This window comes from Atractosteus spatula, chromosome 15 (genome assembly GCF_055471065.1).
Source record: "Atractosteus spatula isolate fAtrSpa1 chromosome 15, fAtrSpa1.hap1, whole genome shotgun sequence".
Classification (NCBI taxonomy): domain Eukaryota; kingdom Metazoa; phylum Chordata; class Actinopteri; order Semionotiformes; family Lepisosteidae; genus Atractosteus; species Atractosteus spatula.
This window is the reverse complement of record NC_142720.1, coordinates 11,084,417-11,108,625: the sequence shown is the minus strand read 5'-3', so window position 1 is coordinate 11,108,625 and position 24,209 is coordinate 11,084,417. Positions and strand designations below refer to the sequence as shown.

Genomic DNA, 24,209 nt, shown 5'->3' with positions numbered 1-24,209 from the left:
ATGCTCAATTGCTGACAATCTCCTAGGGTAGCTTTAAATTACTGTTGGGTTTCTTTGCCTCCTTCTCCTTTGAAAAATCAACGAGCTACAGTGATAATGCTAATGCCATTTAGTGTAGTGTCCTCAAATTCTACTGTGGCTACAGTAAGTCAGTGCAATGAATGTAAATTAAAATTTGACAATTCATTCCCATATAGTAGAATTTGTAAAAAAAAAAAAAAAAGACTGGTACAGCCAACTGTGTATTTTAATACTTGGAAAAAGTGTATAATATGAGGTCCAGAGTAATCGCCTTTTCTTTTTTTCAGGAACAGTTCCTGGATCCAGAATCTCACAACCTGAAAATCACAGGACAGAATGCTGCCTCTGTCACTCAACACACACAGCTTGGCACTGGTGTGTGGCCATCTGCCCCACTGGTGGCTGGCACCCGGAGGAGTGGACTGGTCGGTATCTCTCCTACTGTTGTTACTTCAATTAGTAGTGTCCATTCTGGAAATGCATTAGGGAAGAGAAGTGATCCAGAGGACATGTGGGAGTGTGTGTGTTTGGTCTTCTTAGTTTACTGTGGAGTCACAGTGGCCAGATGGGCTCACAATAAGGATGTAAAAGGGGAAAACATTTTTCTAATCTATTTTGCATTTTAATATTAAGAAATTGAACTTGCCATATATTGCCATATGTAACCGGTACATGTACTGGTACAATGGAATTCTTTCTGACAAAGTCTCTCTATTGCTAAAAAAGTGTAAAAACACAAAAGTACAGAAAGCGCATCAGGACAATATACAAACAAACAGTAGACAACGTATAAGAAAAAAAGTTAACAGTTTGAATGTAAACAATTCAGACATGTAAACAATAACTGCAGATGTGCTCTGCTGAGCCTTCTTCAAGATAGAGTCCGTGTTCACAGTACAGGTTAGATCATTAGAAATGTGAATTCCCAAAAACCTAAAGCTGGTGACTGGTTCCACTTCCGTTCCATCAATACTGGGTGGGCTGTGAGTTTGCGGCAGGTGTCTCCAAAAGTCCACTATTAGCTCTTTTGTTTTATTCACGTTCAAGTCCAGGTTATTGCTATGACATCACCTCAGCAGCTGTATGACTTCATCCCTGTAAGTGGACTCGTCATCATCGCTGATCAGGCCTATTATAGTGGTGTCATCCGCAAATTTAATAATGCGGTTGTTGCTGTAAATCCTGTTAAGATAACAGGATTTACCATCTTATTCTGTTTAAATATTTTTTTTATTTTCCAGATGTGTATTCAGATTTACCTAAACTGTGGCACAAACTCAGAAATGAAGACGGCAATAAACCTTTAAAAGAACTGTTAAGAAGTACAAAAACATCTCTAGTATATCGTTAAATACAATGAATGTAGCTTCTATCACATCTAACTTGATGTCTCAAAACATACAGTTAACATCCAATTTACTGGCTAACAGTTAATTTTCATTAAAAAAGACAATTAGCCTTTCCCACCATATTAATTGGAGTAGGGCAACATATCACTAAAACCCCTAATTGGAGTTAATTAGTCCAATGTTGCCAGTCAGATAAATAGGAATAGCAATATTAAATGCCGAGATGACCTTTTCAAACTGTCCTTCTAATTAACCTCCCAGACTTACATGCAGGTGCCAAGAACTGGGGCACACCAAGAGACCCTGGAAGGCCTTTATGATGTAATTTATAGTTCTCTTTTGGCATAAATTGAAGATAGGGAAAACTGGGACACAACTACCTCATGCCGTGAAAGATCATCAGCGGAAATAGAGATAGGGATGAGGAAAAGACAATTTACGCCTTCCGAAATGAAATAATGTGGCCAGAAATCACATTTCTGAACTAATCACATAATGCACCTTTATGTCTTCTTCACAGTAGGAAACAGTAAATTAATACACAAACAAACATTACCATTGTTCTTCAAGCTGAGGGACAATATTTGAACTTATAGATCAAATATGTAGACCATTGCATATACCTGAGCCAAACAATAACTAGATTTGAGGCATCCCAGGCGGCTTAACTGGTAAAGGTGCCCACCCAAGCACAGGCTGTGTTCCATGATCACGGGTTTAATTCAAACAATTGTCTTAGGAATCCCTGGACCAACTGATTTGAAACTGGGCATGTTTCATTATACCTATATCTGCTTCACCTCACATGTTACAGCAGTACTTTACACTCCCACACCAGGTCATCACCTGCTTGGTGAAACACATCCCATTAAAATGCTAGCTGCTCTCATTTAAAACCTCTTTTGGCACTTATGGATGATGATATTTAGTAGGTATCAACCTAATGACAATGCAAATTCAACTTGTTTCTCTAAGTCTAAATAGGGTTCCAACATAAACCAGGATGACTGCCCGGCCACCATTTTGTTCTCTTTTGATATGCACCCAGTGTTCCAAACTGCTCCTGAACAAAAACTGTTGATTTGTTAACTATAGTTCTAGTAACAATGCAGTTAACATATGGTGAATATATAGTGACAGACACCTGCCTGGAAGCTATTTTGTTCTTAGACTTTATACTACTGCTGTCTAAGGAACCACTGCTCCAGCTGACTTGAAAAGACCTGCTTCAGACCTGTACCTTGTGCTTTGCAGTGACACTTCTTACTCCCCCAGTGGGTCACCGCTTGTTTAGCAAAACACACCCTGTACTGCTAAATGAGCTTCTTCAAAAACAGAAGGTGGAGGGAAAAAAAAGCAAAAAGAACACAATGAATATAGCTCATATTGATGAAGAAACCAAAAACCAGGCTCTTTACCCTCTAATCTCTATCTCTTGAGGAACAAATAATTATAACTGGAGCTATAACATCTACGATTTAGAACATTTCATTTCATGCTCTATATTTCATGCTTTCTTCCTTCACTGTTTAATCCAAAAAAGTTTGCTTTTCCTTATTATAGGACTTTGCTATTGAGCACGGTGCATTTATCTACAGTTGAAGGTTACTGATAGCTAATCCACTTATAAAAGGAGAAAAAAAAACTTATTTTGCAAAATAAAATGACTATTTTGACAAATGTATTTCCTTTGTCTTTTTTCACCAGCTATTAATTTACAATCCTATTAGACTTTAACAATACACGCTTGCATGCTTGGATGAGCAGCGAGAATGAATGAGTCACAAAGCAATGATGGATTTTGATACAGCATGTTGTTTCTTCAAAGACTAAGAAGACAGATAATGATGCTGAAATCCAAAGTTGTAAGACAAGACACGAAAAAAAAAGACACAAAAGACGTGTTATTTAAAATGGAACATTTATAATGCTGTGTTTGCATTGAATCTGTTTTGTACCATCTTGGTTTACAGAATACAAATGAATGTAGCCACAATATGAACCATAATACAAAGGTTAAATGGCTGTAACAATTTTAGCTTCCAAATATTCAATTCTATTCCCAAGGAGAACCCTTTAGCATGAGCTCATTCCATTACAGAAGGATATTCAGAGTCACTCTCCACCACACATACTCATCACTATACTGAAGATATGTGAAGCTACATATCTTCTAAACAGATGTTACTTAGGAGAGGCAAATAGAACCCATAAAACTCAGTCTTTTTTTCTTAGACTGTTGCAAAGACAACATAATACTAAAATGGGAGAATGGTATACACCATCTACCAAACTGTTAAAAAACATTAGTAGACACATGATGCCATGGGATATTGAACAGGGTTAATAATAACATTGTAAAAACTGTCACAACAACCTAAGTGCTGAAGCAAACACTTTAACACTTTACTTACAAATTGACCCAAACAAATATCATAATTATGCTTGTTTTCGATTACATCATTTTTTCTTCTCTTGCTAGCTTTTCACCAATTAATAGGGGAGACTGGAACACAAAATTAAATCTTTACACTTGACAGACTCCTGAAAATAAGGAATATCAAGCTACCAATCAATTAGCAAAGGAAAATGCCACAAAGTTTATGCATAATGTGTTAAGTACAATAATGCAAATAAATTACTCACTAGGGAAATTAAAATATTTCCAAAAAGAGAGAAAAATAACTATGCAGTAACATATTACACTGTATCAATCCCTAAAAAAAAAGAATAAAAAACAATAATGGAGAACAATGTACTTAACAGCTATGGTTAAAATGCTGACAGACATTTCAACAGCACTTTGTATTATATATTGTGAATTAAGTCCATTATGCTGTAAAATGTTACATTATCATATTAATAGAAATCTAGACACATGTTTAAATTCTTAAAAAAGTAATTATAGACTTGGCCCTTTTTTAAATAATTGTATCGGGTGAAAAGGAAGGATGATGAAAAGACTTGATAAAATTGTTTGTTTGCAACTACAGTAACTTGGCCAGAAATTCAGGTTATTTATTGAGAAAAACCTAGAGAGCTTGAGGCTACAGCAATATATTAAGGCCATTACAATGCTGAGTCAAGGTACAATGCTAGGTATCAAGTTCGAAAAAAGGTGATTAAGTCAGGAAGATGACGAAATGAAATAAACCTGATCTAATTTAATCAAAGGCAGATATTTTCCAGAAATGAAGGATAAACAGAGCGTGATTTAAAAAGCACATAAAACTAAACATAAAGCCACCAAAGAATATGGGAAGAAAGACAATATGACACTGCTCTGACATTGCTGGATTTAAAATAATAATTTAAATATTAACATATAAAACATAACAGATTTAAAACACTAAACATACTAGAGAGTTGGGAATAATATGCATTTCAGCAAGAGATTTAGTTGTGTTCTTCTTTATAATTTTTTGGCCTTGTATTAGACTGTATTTCTCTGATTGTATTATTATTAATTACTATTATGAAATACTAATTATTCAGTATGGAATATCTGAAGAAATTCACAATGCTGCCATTCTGAGACGGTGTCAGACATTACTGTAAGACAAGACACTAGAAAGTACTGAAGACCTGACCACAGCAATGAGCACTTCATCAGAGACCTTCTCAACAGCCTGTGTTTTATCAAGCATTACCCTTGCACTTGTGACACAGGATTAAGAAGAGAAAAAGCAGTCTCTTGGATGGCATTAGCCTATTCTGCACTTGAGCAGACACAGTCACTTTTGGTTAAGTGAATAATCTATTAAACTCCAAGTTGTCAGATGTGGTCACCTTTGAGCAATTGGATTTAAAACTTTCATGACTGCATGTCAGCTGCATAACTAACAAGAAATCTGCTGCGTATATTTTTTCAGACATGATGGAATTGCTTATTTGCTTTTTTAGTGTTGATATGTACAACACACATCTCAGTGTTAAATAATCCTGAACATAAACAGGGTAACCTGGGAGTTACCACCTTCTGTCATGTCAAGTCAACATATAGTACAGTAGCAACACTAGAGGTAAAAGCAACTAAATTGTAATAATTACACAATGTTTCATGGGTAGAAAAGAAACCTAAGGGAATCGCTATCTTAAGACTGAAATAAAACTACAGAGGAGTACACGTTATCACTATATAAAAAGCTGACAACCATTGGCCCAGATTCCTGAAGTCTAAAACATTCAAACTTGGCTACCTACTGTATCAAACCTACAGTACTTCCATAGCTGGGAACTCCACAGATAACTACTCCTCCTGCATAGTAAACTTGCTATTCCAATAAAACCATGCAAATGGTACAGTATCTAATCACATTCTGCGCACCTCTTTCAGGGATAGTCCACCTCATATGTTAAACTATTTGTGAATTAAGATGTAACGAATCTGATGTTTTTAAAATGAACACTGGGGTTTCTTTGATACAGTATATACAGTACATATTGTACATTGATACAATAGCCTGTAAATTTATTCATACTCTCTGGAGATATAGGAACAAAAACTATTATGTAAAAAAATACTATCATGTAAAATATTAACAGATAATATGTCTTGCCTGAAATAATTAATGCACTTATATATCCAAATATGTTTTGGATAATATGTCTTACCCCAAATCCTAAAAATGTGATTACTGCTATCCTAATACTACTGTACAGAGTAAAATCATGTATGTCAAAAAAAGTTCAGGTTCACATTTATCAATACTCTGGTAGTTAGTGCTTTGTAAATCCTTCTCTGTCATGAATTACACTGACAAGATGCCTCCTATAGTATGCTTTATGGTAGCTTTCTATTCTTTATACCCTGTGTTGGAGATCTCCAACTGTTGTCTTTGAAGTTATGGTCACCTCCCAAAACCACCTGATTTCTTGTCACACTCTGCCTGTGGTGGACTAGGATTCACTTGCTTTTTTCAGCATGGAATAAACCTATTACTTGTTCCTTTGCAGCCTACGCATGCTGACGCAGCTACCCACCTGAACTACTAGGATTCACTTGTGTTACTTCTCCTGGCAAGATTGCCACTGTACCATACATTTTGGTACATTAGAGGCATTTACATACAGTAGTTCTGAAGTTCTCCATTGCACTTCTAAAGAGAACAGTTACTGCAGATTTGTCTTTGCTCTTTTTTAAGAACACTTAGAGGTGTGAAACTATCATGTTTTCTGAAATCCAATTATTTATGGCAAATAAGACTTGCTCTCAGCAATATTATTACAATTACAGAATAACATTTTTAAGCAAAACAATTCCATCGATAATTCATTCTGCTACTGTATATGATGTTTTTTGTTCCTATTGCATCAGGAGAATAAAATCTGGAGGGCACAGAATATACTTACAGTATTTAGCAGGGTTCTGTTTTAGATTATCTTTTTGGTGTGTGTTTGCAATACATGAGGCTGTCTATTTTCTTTACTTTCAAACAGATTTAATAATCATTTCATGGCCACCGGTTGTGGCATCTTATTTCTGATGCTGAGAGTTTTCAGCACATCTGTGTCCTATTAGCAAACGTGCACATATGTTCATAACTTGAAAAAAAATCTGAATTTGGTGGTGTCCATAAAACAACCAGATTGTGTTACTACTGTCTGAGAGGAGAGCTCTCTTCAATTCGTCTCTGAAAACTAGACCCTGATCCATCAGTGAATTCTGTTGTTGTCAGTAAAAACTCAGAAGAAAAACGTTTTGCGATTATTCATACAGAGTTGTGAAATATTGTAACTTCCCTGTTGTAAAAGTAAAAATAATTCATTTGTTGAAGATGAACATTTATTTTTTCATTATATACACAGCTCACAAATAAAGAAGTGGGAGCTTTCTGCTTAATCTTATTTAATATGTAATGGGGACATTTGTAAAAGCCGGACTGATTTCAAGCTGTAAATAATGTCTGTAAAGGTATGCTTTAAGACATGTGCTGCTTGGAAAAGTGTACTTCAAAAGTGCTGACTGTGAAAAGGATCACTACTAGTTCCAAAAGATGAGAATATCTGATTTTATTATGCTGCATCATCACCAAAGCAGCTGCTTCTAGAATGTTTGCAACAGGCAATTTGTGGTTAACTCATATAAATTTCCAGGCGCAACTGTGTGTTTTAACTATGCAATATCACTACTTATGTGAATTCTGCAAATTGTCATAAGACCACTAAATACAGTCTACAAAGCTAGACATATCCAAACTGAAGACAGTCACATACTAAAAACACAAACACAACACCAAAAAATGTAAGTTTGGAGAACAGAAACTGGGGCTTTTTGCAGGAAAGTGGTGAGTTTGTGGTTGCATCAGTTGACTTGCTAATTTGTCCAACGTCCTCATTAAAGAAAAATTAAACAATCATCAACAAAACAACTTCATGAGCAGTTCAGCCACCTTACACAAGTCTTTCTCCACTGTGAAGCACCTTACAAAATGAACAAATGATTTCTGTGATAAACAAATACAAATGATCAACTGTAATGATAAAGATTCCATTAATAAGAACCCGCAAAAAAGCTAGAACAATTATAAGCAGAAGTGGCTACTTAGACAACATGAAAGGCCGAAGGTGGGAAGTACTGACTACAGTGAACTGAAAACAATATGTTAAAATGCAAAGGGCTCTTCACTATACGGTATTTTTGTGCGCCGTGAACAGTGTAATGGGTACACCCCGCATAATCAATAAAGTAGGAAGAACTAACTAGCCCTGATTTCCCAAGCGATTTCCTGTCCTCCAGGAGCTCTTCTCCAGTGTTACAGGCTCTCTGCTGCTGCTCGGACCCTTGAGAGAATCAGCACAGCCTCTTCAATTCAACCACCAGGCTCTGTGGTTCCATTTTCCACTGCTAAGCAGGTGCTTTCTTCTATAATACCCTAAATACAAATACTAAAAACTGTACAAGTTGGTCAAACTAAGAGAAATCAGTTGCCCCAACATGCCTAGAAATATTCACTTGTGTTCACTTTCAAAATGAGGTGATCTTTCCCTCAAACTTTCCTACATTTATCCCCGGCCCCTCCCTCCAGTTTTTGGCATACCACCTTGCTTTTCATCCTTGACTTCTTATATGTTGTACTTCTTGCAAATAGTGCACTGAATATTAATTTCATTCAGCCATGCATCCATCCATGTATTTTCTAACCACCACTTCTAATTCAGGGTCATGGGGGAGCTGGAGCCTATCCCCGCAAGCAATGGGCACAAGGCAGGGTACAGCCTGAACGGGGCATCAGTCCATCACAGGGCCCACACAGACGTAGACAGTCACACCAGAGCCAATTCTCCTAGGAGCCAATTAACCTACCAGTACGTTTTTGGACTATGGGAGGAAAAGCGAAGCACCCACGGAAACCCATGCAAAAATGGGGAAAACCCACAAACTCTACACAAATAGCTCCATAGGTCTGGAATTGAACCCAGAGCCCCAGTGCTGTGAGACAGCAATGTTATTCACTGTGCCACTGTGCTGCCCAATATTAATATTCTCACTCCACAAAGAAGGGAAGTTTCAGAATGGACCAACGGCTCCAAACAGGACATAAGAAGAATGTTTTGTTTCTTATTTATCGAGATGTGAACTACGAGTGACGAGGCTCAGGGTAATGCCAACAGATCCATCGCTGGTGGAAAAGAGAGAACTGCATTTGTATTGAAGTTTTACCAAAATGTCTCCCTTCTTACAAGATGTATTTATTTCATTCCAATACAAAATATTAAACAGTCTCAAAGGTGACACCACCATAAATGTTGCACGTATTGAAGCTCAAGTTTGAGAAGTCCAGTGCTCACCAAATCTCCTTAACAAATTCTAATGTTAGGATAGGATGGGGATTTGGGGCTGGGGGTCTCCAATTGTACCTTTTTAGTTGGTTGTTCTTGTTGCAGGTCAAACACAACACAAACACAGTGCAACTGATGCTGCTGTCCTTAAGATCAAACATTACCTGTCAGTCTTACACAGATCCCTATTACTTTGAGGAACTGCTGTAACAGACAGAATAACAGTAGAATCTGCAATCACTTGGTCTAGGCAGGGAAAATCAAGTTATACTGTACCAGTTCTCTTCAACACAGCACAGCAACAGCTATTCCATACCTTTCAAAGGAAACGCATTGTATCTTAATATACTAGAGAGGAAAAAACATTTTTTTAACACTATTTTAAGTACAGAGCAAAGTAATTTATCCAGATTTTAACCCATCATGTCACCCCAAAATTATAAAAATTATAGTCTCTCAGTACTCACATCTAATTCAGACTCCTTACAGATTTTCACCAGGATATTAGTTTATTGTGTTCAGATTGTGTTTTCACTGTTACTGCACTAAGCTTTAATAGAAACTAAAATGTCAAACTAAAAGAAAACATTGACAGTTTATCAAACAATAAACAGTGAAACACTTGTAGTATGAAAAAAAGATTCTGGCGGCAGGAATCTATCAATTTACTTTTTTTTAAATTAAGATACAGGCCGGATACAGGGTGTGTAAGCTCTCTCACACCAAATCAATGAGTAGCTTATTGCTTAAATGATAATGAAAATCTAAAGCAACTTAAATATCTTAGAATAGCTTAGAAACTCAGTGTTACATGAATTCTTTTACAAAGCAGCACCTGAATTACTTTCATTTGTTTTCCCACTGGTACTTAATCTCCATAACACAGTAAAATCAATACCTTACAATAAAATTTGTTATATCTGTAAACAAAATTTGTTTATTTAACACTCACTTTCAGCAGAAAGTTTTCTTTCATTAAAAAAAAATATTACTAAACACGATAAACAGAGACCTATTGCGTTTTCCTATCAAACATAATTCAGCAGTAAAGTCATTTGATAAGATTAATAAAAACGTTGAGCAAAAAATCATGTAGCACAGCTCCTTCAACAGCCCCACTGCGTTATGATTTCCCCTTTTCTAAATTAATGCTCACAGCAGTCGCATCCAACAGTTTTAAAGGAGCCAGGAGGGGAATACACAACTGCAATACACTTGTTGCGTGTGTGTCGATCTAAGCTGTAGCCCAAATCCAGAGTCTGTGACTCTGAAGGGTGGTTTTGATTTTAAAGTCCAAGGGATAAGCTGACAAGCTTTGCTGGGTTTAATCTTTTATACTCAAGTTTATTTTGTGTTACATTTTGTTTTGACTTTTATCCCTTTGTAATGCCTTTGAATCCCCATTAGAAAGGAGTCCATCTAGTGTTTCCAATAACAGTTCCCCTCTCTACTGCTCTGGCTCAGAGTATTTCCAGTCAGGACCCTCAACACTTCACCCAGGGAATCTGCCAATGCCCAGTTATGCAGAACAAAAAGCATTTGCTCTCCAAGGAGCTTAGTGCTAATCTGCCAGCAAAGAACCTGGCACCTTTTGCTTCTACATCCTCACACAAGTCATACAAAGAAGTACAGGATATAAGATGCATCTTATTAGAAACTGTGTATAACACATTGTTTCAGTTGATACTACAGGTTCTCAAAATTCTGCTTTTATCATGCTTACCTCATGGCAGCGTTGCTTGACTAAAAAAACCTTTTGCAAGCTGACACTAAGGGAATGCACTATCAAAACTTCTCCAGTGTGTTCCAGTCAATCACAGAAATACAGTGATTTCTCAGAAGGCCGCTGAAGCTGAAGCAGCTGTAAAAATAAATTCTGAAGCACTTGGCCGCGTGTGAGAAAAAAGACAATGATTTATAAATAAGCAAATAACTGAATAAATAAATGAAGAGAGTAAAAGATCGACGGAACGTGTCCACACAGCCGTAAGAATTACAAGTTTCGGAAGACAAAAGTGAAAAACAAACCCGTCTCTCCATGGCCTTTTAGATTATTTTTGATGCCTTTGCGAGTTACATTTATTTTCAAAAAGAAACACTGCCCAAGCAATTTTCTTCAAAATTATAACAATCAAGCAATGCAAGTCAAGGACTATAAAGGAAGGGTTTATAAATCTCGATTTTCCTATAATTTAATTTTTAACCGGCACAATTTGAGTAATAGTCTGTGTAGATGTCTGTCATTCTTTCTGTTGAGATTGTTATTAAGAGCCTCGGGAAAGAAGTACAATGGGAAAACAAATTAATCAGAACAAGCACCTGAAGCTTGAAAAAAGTATTTAACCCTGCACACTAGTGATAAGACTGACCGATGCTTCTTGCTTTTCATTGCTCTTTAAGACAAGACAGTCTTTTTTACAGCAGTATCTTGGGATGGCAATTCATCCAAATAAAAAAACAGGGAACACTCTAAAAGAAATGTTAAAGTTAAGACTATTAAGGTAAAATAAAGTTGATGTTATTTTTAAGTTTCTTGTTTATTTCTCCTATATTAATCCAACCTTTCCCTCCCTGTAGGAGAAAAAAATAATAATAAAATATTTTTTTCTCCTACAGGGAGGGAAAGGTTGGATTAAAATATTTTTTTATACTTATACTATTTCAGAAGCTATTTAACAAATTAAAAAACAACTAGGAGAACAAAAATTAATTAGCAGATAATGGTGAAATTTAGAGATCAGCAAATCAGAACTCAAAATCCTGTATGTAACCTCTATACCTCTATTCCAAGCTGTAAAAAACTCAAATATAGTAATTTTCCTCCCACAAAAGGTCAACACTAAAGAAACACCACAAAATCTGCTGAAATTATTAATGCAAACACCCTTACATTCAATCAACTGAAAACACATGGTTCTTAGACTGGAAAAGAAACAAGACAGGTGTGTCTGTTTCTGTAGTTTGTTATATAGAGTTTTGTCTAAGTTACGTGAACAATATTTTATACAGATATTCAGGCACTACTGCCTTAAACCAGTCTGAGGCCCTTTGAACTAAAAAACACAAATCATGGACATTCTTTATAAAATTTAATATAATCTGTTTTACTATAGATGTGTGTCTGAGTATCCCCTATGGGAAGGGGGTCAGCTTTAAATGGGATACTGGAGTAATAAGGAAAACCTCAAATTAATGCACCAAATTGATCTCTACAGAAGCATGACACCTATAACGCCTATCTACAATATTAAAACACCAATTTCTGTTATGTACATTCTTGATTACTTGCTGCTTGAATTAATATTTGAATATCATAAATCAGGAGCTGAAAATGCACTGTAGCTGCCAACTTGGAAAAAGTATGTATTTAAAAAAAAAACAGTAAGAAGAAATAACAGAAAAATACCCTGTTCTTAATTCCACTGCTTCTAGAAAGGTTTTCAGTTTTGACCTTCACACCAAGCTTAATGCACTCTTCACTTATTTACACTACCTTATCTGATTTCAGTACATTGACTCTTCTTAACAGCTTCCTTGACCATCCCCATCACATGCATTCAAATCCCGCTGGCTCACTCTTTGAAAAGATGGATTGAGCTATAGCTACAACTGGACCGGGCAGGAGGCAAGGGAGAGAATGCTTTGATGCTCGTGAACAGAGGCTTGATAGGGTGGTGTTTTTTTCATAGCCCATTGCTCTGATTCCTAGCCAACTTGTAAATCCTTACATATCATCCAGGAGGAAATTCATTTAAACACACAACCCCATACATACAAATGCACAGTAAAATACTCAAGTTTAAAGCAGGAATGCCTTTGTGAACATTCAGATACTGAGATATTTCAGCCAGCCTCATCAAAATATAGGCCATTCCTGAACTAATTATCTCATGGCTATTTATGAACAGTATGTATTTGTTTAATTTAAGCTGCTTGCCTATCATACCTTAGAAGTCAGCAATTCACTATTTGCATCCTGGATCATACAGGATATGTCAGATATCAGATGTCAGATAACAGGAGTCATATATTTGACTGTATCTGCTAGCACTCAATAACAGTACCATGGAAGATGGATTCAAATTTCACTGAGAACATTAAAGAAACACAACAAAACAAACACCAAAGACAAGGCATGAATACATGCTACCTCCTCATTCACTCAGGAATACTCTCCAGGAAAAGACACTGCATGCCACTGCCTTCAAAATGCAGAAGAACATTGTGGTGCCTAAATAACATTCAACAACAGTTAATTTGGATATTCAAGATTTATAGAACTCAGTTTTTATTGATTGAGCATAAATATTTATAGAAAACTCATTTAACATCTTCCTACCTCATTATGTTTTCTTATCTTAAAAAAATTAACAAATCGCATTAAACAATAATAGTAGCTTTTAATTTTCCACACAAATCCAAGACCACAAGATCCTATCCTTTCACACATGAAAAGTGGCATTAATTGATGTAGAGCAAGAACAACTGATAACACTTAACCATTCAACAAGATGTATTTAGATTTCCCCACAAAACATTCGATAAGGTCATAAAATGGCTACTTCTTAAATTAAAAGCTACAGGATTCCAAGATGAAGCATGCACAGGAGTCAAGAACTTGTTAATGAAAACGGGGTCATCTTAAAGGGCATAGCCTCTAATTGGGCTGGTGTAAGCAGAGGTGTACCACAGGAAGAAACTTTAGAACCATTGTTCTTGATCTATATCAATGATTTAGATTCTGGCATAGTTATCAAACTATTTACCGTTAGCAGGTAAAAATAGAGGAGTAACAAACAGCATCAAGGGACTAACAACAAAAAGAAGCAAAATGCAAAAAGAGATCTGGGTGTTAATATAGATTTGTCGGTGGGCTCATCAAGACAATGTAGGGAAACAATAGTCAAGGAACATTTGGTCATAGCAAAAATAACCAAAGGAAATTTACACTCAAGCTTTACAAAGCATTAGTAAGACATAGACTATACATAGGTCTCTAAACTATTAAGCTAAGTTTTGGTCACCATACTATAAAGTCTGTAATATAACAGACTTATGAAGAGTTCAAAGAAGAATAAAAATAAATATTACTGGTATTATCAGTATTTAGTATTAAATATGACTCAGGAGATTATCATATACACCTGTACAGTGAAAAAAAAAAAATTTAAAACATAAAAATGAATAAAACATTTTAAAAGTCTGTATCACTATATGAAATACCCCTGAAATCATTCTGGAAATACATGGCTGTCAAACTGATATATTTCAACAACATCAGCTTCACCTTGTAATAGATATGTGTAATATCTAAATTTCATGTTTTTGGATGACGTGTTGCCTTCCATATAATGAAGTATAGTACACTATCTTTTGTTACTGTAAACAATTGGGACCTAGAATACATATTGTAAACCTCAAAACATAAAAAATGTGATAATCTCTTCAATAGTTACCAGATATATTCCAGGCTTTTCATCTATTTTTTCCACAAGTGTTATATTTTCCTGGTTATCCTGTCAAACTCAAATATTCTAACAAAGCAGGGAGATTAAGAAGTGAGTAGAATAGAGCCAAGCATTAAAATGGGACTGTAGCTCAGAGATTTCTCCAATGAAATATGTGATCAAATTCAGTTACCATGGAGACACTGTTTAAAAAATCAACTTACCACAGATCTTAAGCCATTTTCCTTTAGCAGCATCAAGGAGTTTTCATAGCAATTTGCTAGAAGTTCCCTCTGAGTCTTTCCAACATGGCCTCGTGCTACAGGCCCCACTGTGTGTATCACATCTGTTTGGGACAGTCAACAAACAACAGTTAATATGCAGCAGATAGTACACTCTCTAGTCATAATTCATTCAAAACAATTTATCAATTACAACCCATTCATGCGTGGTAAAGATAATAACACAGAATAAATCAAGCCAGCAGTTGTAAACAGGCTTCCTTTTATTTCCTGTACTTTAGCATGTCTCACAATTTAACCACTTTTTATTTGCTTCCTAACTTTATTTTTTTACTATGAGGTATTAAATTAATCTTTCATGGCAGAAGCCTCCTTCTGAATATGTGGCAAGTGAGTCACATTTTCATGTTTTTGAGTTCCTGCAGATAAAAGAGAACTGCCATTTGTCTTTTAGATATAAGAGAGATTTACTTTTCTTTAGTTATTCAGTACAGTACACTGTGAGAATATGTGGCCATGCTTTCTGTAAACCTTTACAGAACAAGCACTGAATATTGAATAATATTAACATGAAAAACCTGCATTTTAAAATTGACAACAGTTCTATTATTCTAAGTTCTATTATTCTATTTGTACATACAAGTTTAACTTCCTAAAACAACATTCCACATTAAGATAGTTTCGTAGACACATCATGAAACAATGAAACACCATATTATTACAAGGCCACACATGCATATTTGCCTTGGGAAAGGAAAAATTGAAAAGGAGAAGCACGCTTTTTAGGGTGGGGATGGGCATTAACATGAAATGCAAACAAGATTTAAGTTTGTCATCACAGTGGGGAAAATAGGGACATTTTTAATAATCCTTTCCCAGAATGAATACATTCATTCTGCTAATGAAATGGCAGTCCAGATAGAAAATCAATTACATGATTCTTTTATCCTATCTATTCAAGTATTCATATCTCTAGTTCTTCTCTCTCCCATACGGCATAGTAATGTGCTTCCCTGTCAATCACCATTCGCTTCTTATAAATTGTACAGAGCCGAGAATTCAGCTCTCATTAATTGAATCATAACAGTGATAACAATAAAGTAAGAGAAATTAAGAACCAGTTCACCAGTTCACCAAAAATAATGTGATTATTCTGCAATCGCTAAACTGTGTTTAGGGTTATACCATACCTTGACATTGCGCTAAACTAAACGATACCCCTATTGTTAACTTCTGTCCCATACAGTATGCTCACAGATCTTTTTCAACTGTTTGAACCATACAGTCCAAACTCCATAAAGTCCAAAAGTCCTGTTTCTACAAATACTGCATCTACAGGTTTCTCTGAGGTTTGTCTGCATTCTCATATATTTTAGATCAAAAACATTTTTAGACCTTTTTTAAAGTCTTAATAAAGATTAAGATGATCTGATTCAACATATCACACTGACATAAGATATACTTGATTATTTAACCCTTTTAACAAAATTATCCACGAATAAATATCCTTGCATGAATAAATACGCAAATTCAGTAACTGGTGGCAACTGCTTGAGCAGCAATGATTTCAACTACTGTGGATGTTTCTTGTAACTGTTCATCAGTTTCTCGTATCAGCTTTTAGGAATTGCCAACAGAACTGCACCAGGTTCACAATATTTGAGGGTTTCCTCCTCAAATGGAAAAACAAACCATAGCTTCGGTTCTGCCACAGCATTTTAATGGGATTTAGGTTAGGATTTTGACTTGGCAAATACAAAAATCACAATTTCTTCTTCCTCAGCCATTCTGTTGTAGATCTGCTTGTATGTTTAGGATCATGTCTTGCTGCAACACTTTCATCTCAGCTTCAGCTGACAAGTGGATGACCTGACATTCTCCTCCAGAATTTCCAAATTCATGGTTCATTGTTCCATCACATTTTCAAGTTTCTGAGTGCCTACAGACAAAAGCAACCTGTCTTTTCTTAGATATATGAGAGCTTTGCTTCTTTTCTTTAGTTATTCTGTACTGTGAGAATGTGTGGCCATGATTTCTGTAAAGCCTTGCGAAAAGGAGCATTGAATATTGAATGTGTGTCAGAATGAAACACACACTATGGAATTTACCACATTGTTTTATTATTCTCTGACTTTTCTTTTGCACTCAGAAGTGTAACTTTCCCGAACAACCATGTTTGGATAGTTTCTTAGACATCATATAACGATCAAACACCTCCTGATTACCAATAGTGTTTTTTCTTTCATGGGGTTGCCACCAGAATTCCAGTTCTGTATCTAGCTAATGCCCAACAGAATCAGTTGACATATGCAGTATAATTCACAGTACAAAAACATTTACTAAAACCTAATCTCAAACCAAAATGCTGAAATATCACATAACATAGATGAAAGACTTTTTAGAGTCAGCTACAACATACTGTACCAGTATCTCAATGAAAAGAATGACTAACACTCTTTTTAAGTCAACTTTTCTTTTTAAAAATGAACTACTGAAATGGATTATACAGTATATTGTCAAAATTAAACTTATGCTTTTAAAAGTGAGTTTAATTGAATGAAAAATAACAATACATGGGGTTTTCTCAGAAAAAAAGCCATTTTATGCAAACATTTTATATAAAAGGCTGCCATTAAGAACTGTTAAATCATGATTAAGTGCCCATTGTTTGCTTTCTATAAATACTGTTATAAATATTTAATAACTATTATGATTCATTCAGTAGGTTTCTTAAGATCTATAAATCACACTTTATATGGTATAAAGTACTGATAAGAGATGATTAATTTATTAGAAATTTTAAACAGCAAATAACCATTTCAGCATTTTAAATTATTTAATACAAAGAAAGAAGAAACAGTAGCTAATATGCTTAAAAAGGAGGTGGGGAATGGGAACAAGACAAATGACTAACACTACTCAGAATCCAGTCAATCCACAAACATTTTTCAAAGCCAGTTGTGTGGATCCTGTCTAATGAAACCTTTGTGTTGTCATCTGAAATAAATCCTAGTTAAGCAGGTTTATTTTTTTCAGAAGAGGAAACAAAGGTTCATTAGGCAATTCAAATACATTAAAGTGAACAGGCAAATAATTTCAAAATTATTTTTAAAAAAACATTCTATAAAAAAATGATGCAAACACTGAACATTATCTCTTCCTGTAATTAGGATCTAGGCCACACATTTCTTCCAGAAATTCTACCTGCTACCTTTAATCATCGATAAATGTCATCATACTTTACTAGAAAATTATTAAAATCAAGGTCTTTATGTGAGATCTAGTTGTCCAAATCTGTCAGACTACAATATTGTAAAGGACTAAACAAGTACTTTCTTTTCTAATTAGATGAATACAAGTTTGCTTTTACGATCACCCACAAGAAACAAGTAGCTTTATTTAAAAAATTATGCAAGTTGTATAATTAAGTGTACTGGAGCATGTATACAGTATCAGTTTTAATGGTCTGAAGTGAGACAATAATTGTGTGTTTTCCGTTGACTTGTTTGCCATGTATTATTCAGCATTTACAACCGAGCAATGTTGCGTTGTATTAGTTTAAAGCAGTACGTGTGTGTGAAATCCAATTAAAAGAAATCAGGCATACCAAGAGTGGGCCAATTTTAAATGGAAAAAAGTTATCACTGTGTTTATCTCAGCAGTACCCAAGTCTTTTTTTAGCTTTAATGTGAAGAACCTATTAACTTATTTGGAATTTTGAAAGGTGAGACACATACTGTATTTTAAACTGGGCTTTCCAGGTGCAGAGCATAATAATGCATGTTAACAAAGTAATATAGTCAATACCAAAGCATATAACTTGTTATATTAGCATATCTGTGCTATAACCTCTCAGACTATTCCATTTAATGTGGGAATCCAGTGTGGAACAAACTACAGAAGCTACGACAAACAGTAGTTCAGAATGAAACTTATTGCAAGATAATTGTACAAAACCATATATAGTAGCAACACTGTGAGTCACAAAAAAAAACAGTCCTCTCTGTGTAGCCTACTGAGAATCAAATGACTCTTTGCTCTCATACAAGAAGGAGAGGCATATGAATGTATCCATTCAGACATATCATGTTTAATACATACTGGATTTCCCTTATGACTGGAACCTATTGTCTTGTTGCAAATGAGTATAATTTTATGCATGTATACATTCTGTATAATTGCCTCACAAAATTATAAGATATCCAGGATTCTGATACTGTAGATTAGCATGACTACTCCATAGTAGAGCTTACCCACTTTGTCACATCTGCACCAATTAGGCAAAATCCATTTGATTCACAGCAGAGTGTCTGGCTTATGTAGTTGTTTCCATATCAGTTGCTGGATTCAATTTTGATTTTACACCCTATTGCTGCTGCACAAACACTGAAGTTGCTGCTCAAAACAAGATGGAGGTTAGCATGAGTATTTCCCTTTTCATTGAGGTGTGGACTCTCCTTTGGATGCATGCCACAGAATCAACAACCATTTTAGGCATCAACAGACATAAAAGATAAAAATACACTACACATATGTAATTATACATTGTGTGGATTTTACTTCAAAATTCACAGAAATTTGATTTTACTTTTCTTGTAAAAAAAAAAAGAAACATCCTCTTAAAAGCCTCCAAGATCAAAACACCATGCATTCTGAGGGAAAAAAAGAATAATCCTTTGAATTCCAAACAGCTGTTTTGGGCCTTTCAATTAAGCTCTGAGGAGTCGCATTTTCTAAGCTTCATTTATTTCTAATTAATACAACACAACATTTCATACAAGGCAAGTTCGTCTTTCAAGAGTAAAGGCTTACAATAATGGATGTAATAAGCAAGGTAGAAAATGAAGCAAGAGAAACATTTACAATAGTATTATTCATGGACTATGGCAAACGGTTTCACTAGTAAATGGATCCCACATGCACAAAATGGTAATACTAGAAATAGATATTAAAAAAAAGTGTGGGAGAATCAAAATAAAGACAAAATTGTTCATATTGTTTTTTTAGAAAAACACTTCAGTTCAAGTAGTGACTCAAGGAGTAACTTGCTAATTCCAATCTTTGATTTGCTACCTTCTCCAGACTGGCACTCCCACTGACCTGAATGTACTTCGCTCTGCACCAAAAGCACAGCTCGCTTTAGTGTGGTATGCGCTGCTAATGTTTTATTATTTGCTAAAACTGTCACACAGACCTTTGAGTCTTGCCAGCCTGGGCCAGAGCAATCACTTTCAATTTGCAACTTCATTAGCAGGCATGGAGGCTATCCCACATCTATCTGGAAAGTTAATAAGTAAGCAGATCGTAAGGTTAACATGCCGGCATTTATTATTAAGAATCTGATAGAGGGCATGACGGGGGTTATGGAAAAATGATCTCAGGACCTTGGCTATCAGTGAAAGCTAAAGCCTTCAATATCTACCTGTGCTACTGCTCTTGTAAAGTACAAATATAAAATAAAATGGAATCTAGCGTATTAAATTAAAAAAGAAAAGGGCCCTTGTTTTGTTTTGCCAAAATTCTGTAATTACCTGAGAAGCAATCAACTGATTGTGTTGAAGCCAAATGCAAACCTTGCAATGACAGAAAGAGGCTTTAATAATGATAAACAAATGTCAGTCTACTTTGTGGTTCTCTGAAGGTTGTTCTGTGAAAATAAATCCCGTGGAAAGTCGCTCAGGTTTCTGCTGTGCTGGCTTGGATGTGTGCCTTTTCTGTTTCTCCTGCTTCTAATTATGAAGTTATTATAAGGAAACATGAAGACTTATTTTAGAACCGCAGATAATCTGACTTGCCTTTCAGAGATACTCATAAAACCGTTAGCCAAAATGAGTGGGCATTCCTGCAAAGCTAAACAAGATGTGCTTTTCCATACACCATCTTCAGCCTGATGAAATGTCTTTCTATGACAAAAAATCCTTTTATATACTCCTTTGACAATTTTCTTTAAATCGGCTGCAGATGGGCAGAGAAATGTAAATACAATGCATGTTTTATTTTTTTTCGAAATGAGGCACTGTGCAGCACTTAGTCCTGCCTCATTTAAGCAGTAATACCTGGCACATAAACCATTCCTTCTCTTTTTTCAAGTATCCTGAGCTGAAGGGTACTGCTATGATTAGAAATAAAAAAATGAAATGTGTACTCTAATTGCTGATCTTATTTGTTTTAGATTTCTCACCCAATTAAGTCTGAGACATTTTCCACTTGTTCACAATGTAAAAACAAACAAAAAAATATTTATTTAATTTTGTCCTCGAAAGTTGTGTTTCTCAGAAGATTTGCTTTGCATAGTACATGCAAAGTGATGTAAATTTAATAAGCTGGGCATGGAAAATCATGTATATATAATCTATGGTTATACAGTATACAATTATATAAGTAGTTCAGGTGGGTAGCTGCGTCAGCATGCGTAGGCTGCAAAGGAACAAGTAATAGGTTTATTCCATAATAAAAAGAGAAGAAAGGAAAAACAACGTTTCAGCTGTGGAGCCTTTTTCTGGTGCCACACTTGTTTCCTGTTCCTTAAAATTATATAATATGTATTAATATATAAAATTGTAAGCATTTCACAAACATTTTTCATGTGCTTTGGATAATGCTGAATAAAGTAAATTATTGGTACTACAAGCACAGATACCTCTGTACAACATGTAAAGAGATGATTTATATTTCAGTTTTTGTTCTCCATTTTCAAACAAATGATGTCATTTGTTCACAATCCAACTCTTCAGTTATTACCACTTTGAGCCCTCAAACAGATACCAGTTATTATGAGCAGTGTTATGAACTGTCAAAATGAAAACAGTTTAAATCTAAGTTTTAAAAGTAAAAAAATGGTTTATCAGTTACTATCAGTTCTATGACTAGCTGAATAAAAAAGAGAAAAAATCAAAGTTATCAAACATGATTTACTGTATGTAGTTCAAAAAAATTATACTGTATGAATATTGTAAAGGAGAAACACCTCGCAACAAATTTAATATGGTGTGAAAACCAGCAATTTTGAATTCACTTGGCACATTTTGCAGATTTGGGCCAAATGGCTCCTATAAAACATTGGGGGTGATTCTGGATTAGCATTAGTTAGGATTTAAAGTTAGGATGGGTTTTCGCTAAAGCTTATTGGTGCCACTACAATGCACATGCAACTGTATTATGATGGAATAGTGCCCCATTCAGGATGTGATTCCATGTTGTACTAAAAAACAGCCAGGTTTTTGTCTCTGCGAGCTCTTACTGAAAGAGCAGTTACTGAAAATTGATGGATAGATAGATATAAGCAAGATGCGGCTGACAGCTATGCGTGGCCAATTCACTATGTACAGTATCACAACTTCATTTTAATGCAGTTCTAAAAGAAACTAAGTTTGAGAGACTGCACAAACAAAATTCTTAATATACTGTATTTACCCTGTATTTATCACTTATATAATATTTCCCTTTGCTCATATTTAAATACCAGAACAAACATGACAACCAACCCATAATTATCTATGCAGTGTAACTCGATATATCAATTCACACATAACATATGGTAAAAGAAATGTCTATATGTATAAATAAAGGATATACATGAAGCCGTGTAGAATATTTTTCCACAGTTTACACATTGTTCCATGGAGAAAGTCATTGAATTATGTAAGGAACCACAAGTTCTGTATGTAAGCATACAGATCTGACTGATGTGTAGTGTAGAAATGTCTGCTTACAAAATCTGTATGCAAGACCAGGCAGCGTCTATAAAAGGTTCTATAACAATAAATGAAAGGTCTACCCCCTGTGGCACAATCTGGTAACTCTCTTCCCTGTAACCTTATATGCATGCACAAATAAACTTGGCAACATGTTATAGTTTTTGAGCTACATGCCACTTTGTACTCAATGTCCAAATCTAGGTTTTGTCATTATTAAGAATGATTTAATATCCAGGATTTGAGAAATATTTGGAACTGTAGATTAAATAAAGTTGAAAAAATCCACAAAATAAAATGTGTAGCTCATGAAAGGTATGTGAAACTGAACGGTGCTCTCTGCATCAATTATTGACCTATTATGTAATTTTGGATGCCTGCTGGAAATACATGTGCTTGCTCTGCAAATGAACTAATTAACTATCTACTGATGTCAGTCGATTTGTGTCTTGCATTTACTAGACTGTAACTGTTTGATTTCTGTTGGTTTTGCTAATACTTATGGCACCAATGCTACATACCCCTTTCAAAAACATTTAACATTCTTTTAATCCACTCCAACTACTCCCAGTGCAAAAAAAAACACCAAAATTATACCTCAAATATCAAGCTAATGTAGTGACACTCTCAGAATTTCATGAACGAGTGTCTTGCCCTTATAGTGTATGATGAGATACATCTGTAGAAAAAGGCTTTTTTGGTTTCGCAGCTGCAGATTGTAATGAACGAACAACTGAGGGTGTCTGCTTACTTTTCATGAGCTGCAAAAAAGAGTAACACAAAAACCAAACAAATATGACTGCATCTGAATAAGATACTGTCAAGTTCACATAATTACTCCATATTTAGAAACAAATAGATAAAAACAAAATGGAAGCAATAATGGAAACAATAGAAGAAGTGCCAAAAGAATTATAAATCATACGTTCCCGTCTGTCTCTTGTCAATTATGGATACAAAATCAAGAACATTAGAGATATTGTACAAATTCAATAGAAAAGAATCTAAAATGGCAGGCTGACTGATATTGGGATCTAAACGCTTTAATATTTTCCTGAGGAAAAAATGATTTTTTGAAACAAAAGAAACTAACCTCTTCTTCAAACTACTCATGAAAGATACTTCATCTTCAGCTCTGTCTGAAAGCTTTACCCTCTCATGCATGAAGACAAGATGGTGTGAATCTTACTACACTTAAAATAATTCCAATGCCACTCCCAAATGTTTGCTATAAATACAAGAGGCCTTTTCTTTTTAGCTTAAATGTTATGCTAGTTAGAAAACAGATATAACTATCATAATTATCAGATCAAATCATAACAGTGAATACATTATTAAAATACAGTTAAATGTTCTATTCATAAAATAAAACAACTGATATAAAAAATATTGAAACTAAACATTTGCTAAAAAGACACAACATAATATACATGTGGGACTAAAAGCATGGCTAATCACACTTTAAGTTTAAATATGTGAGCCTAATTTTCACTGAGTCTAAACTAAATACATGCCATTAAATGTCATAGATAAGTCTTATGGAGGGTATTCCTGTAATCACACTCTATCAGATCTATCAGTTTGGCATGCTCTGAAATCCTGAGAGTGTCATTCATTACAAAAAAAAACAAGAGAAAAACAGATAATATTGATCGTTAGGAACTGTCAAAGAAT

The 24,209-nt window shown here is 35.0% G+C and overlaps 1 protein-coding gene across 2 annotated transcripts in view; it reads right to left on the bottom strand.

Annotated features, from left to right (window-relative positions):
• macrod2 (mono-ADP ribosylhydrolase 2) overlaps positions 1-24,209 on the bottom strand; it is a 605,869-nt gene that overhangs the window by 188,132 nt on the left and 393,528 nt on the right. For both annotated transcript variants that reach the window (XM_088933999.1, XM_088934000.1), the window contains exon 6: positions 14,824-14,945. In XM_088933999.1, the coding sequence (XP_088790125.1) occupies positions 14,824-14,945 (122 nt within the window). The remainder of the gene's footprint in view (positions 1-14,823; positions 14,946-24,209) is intronic.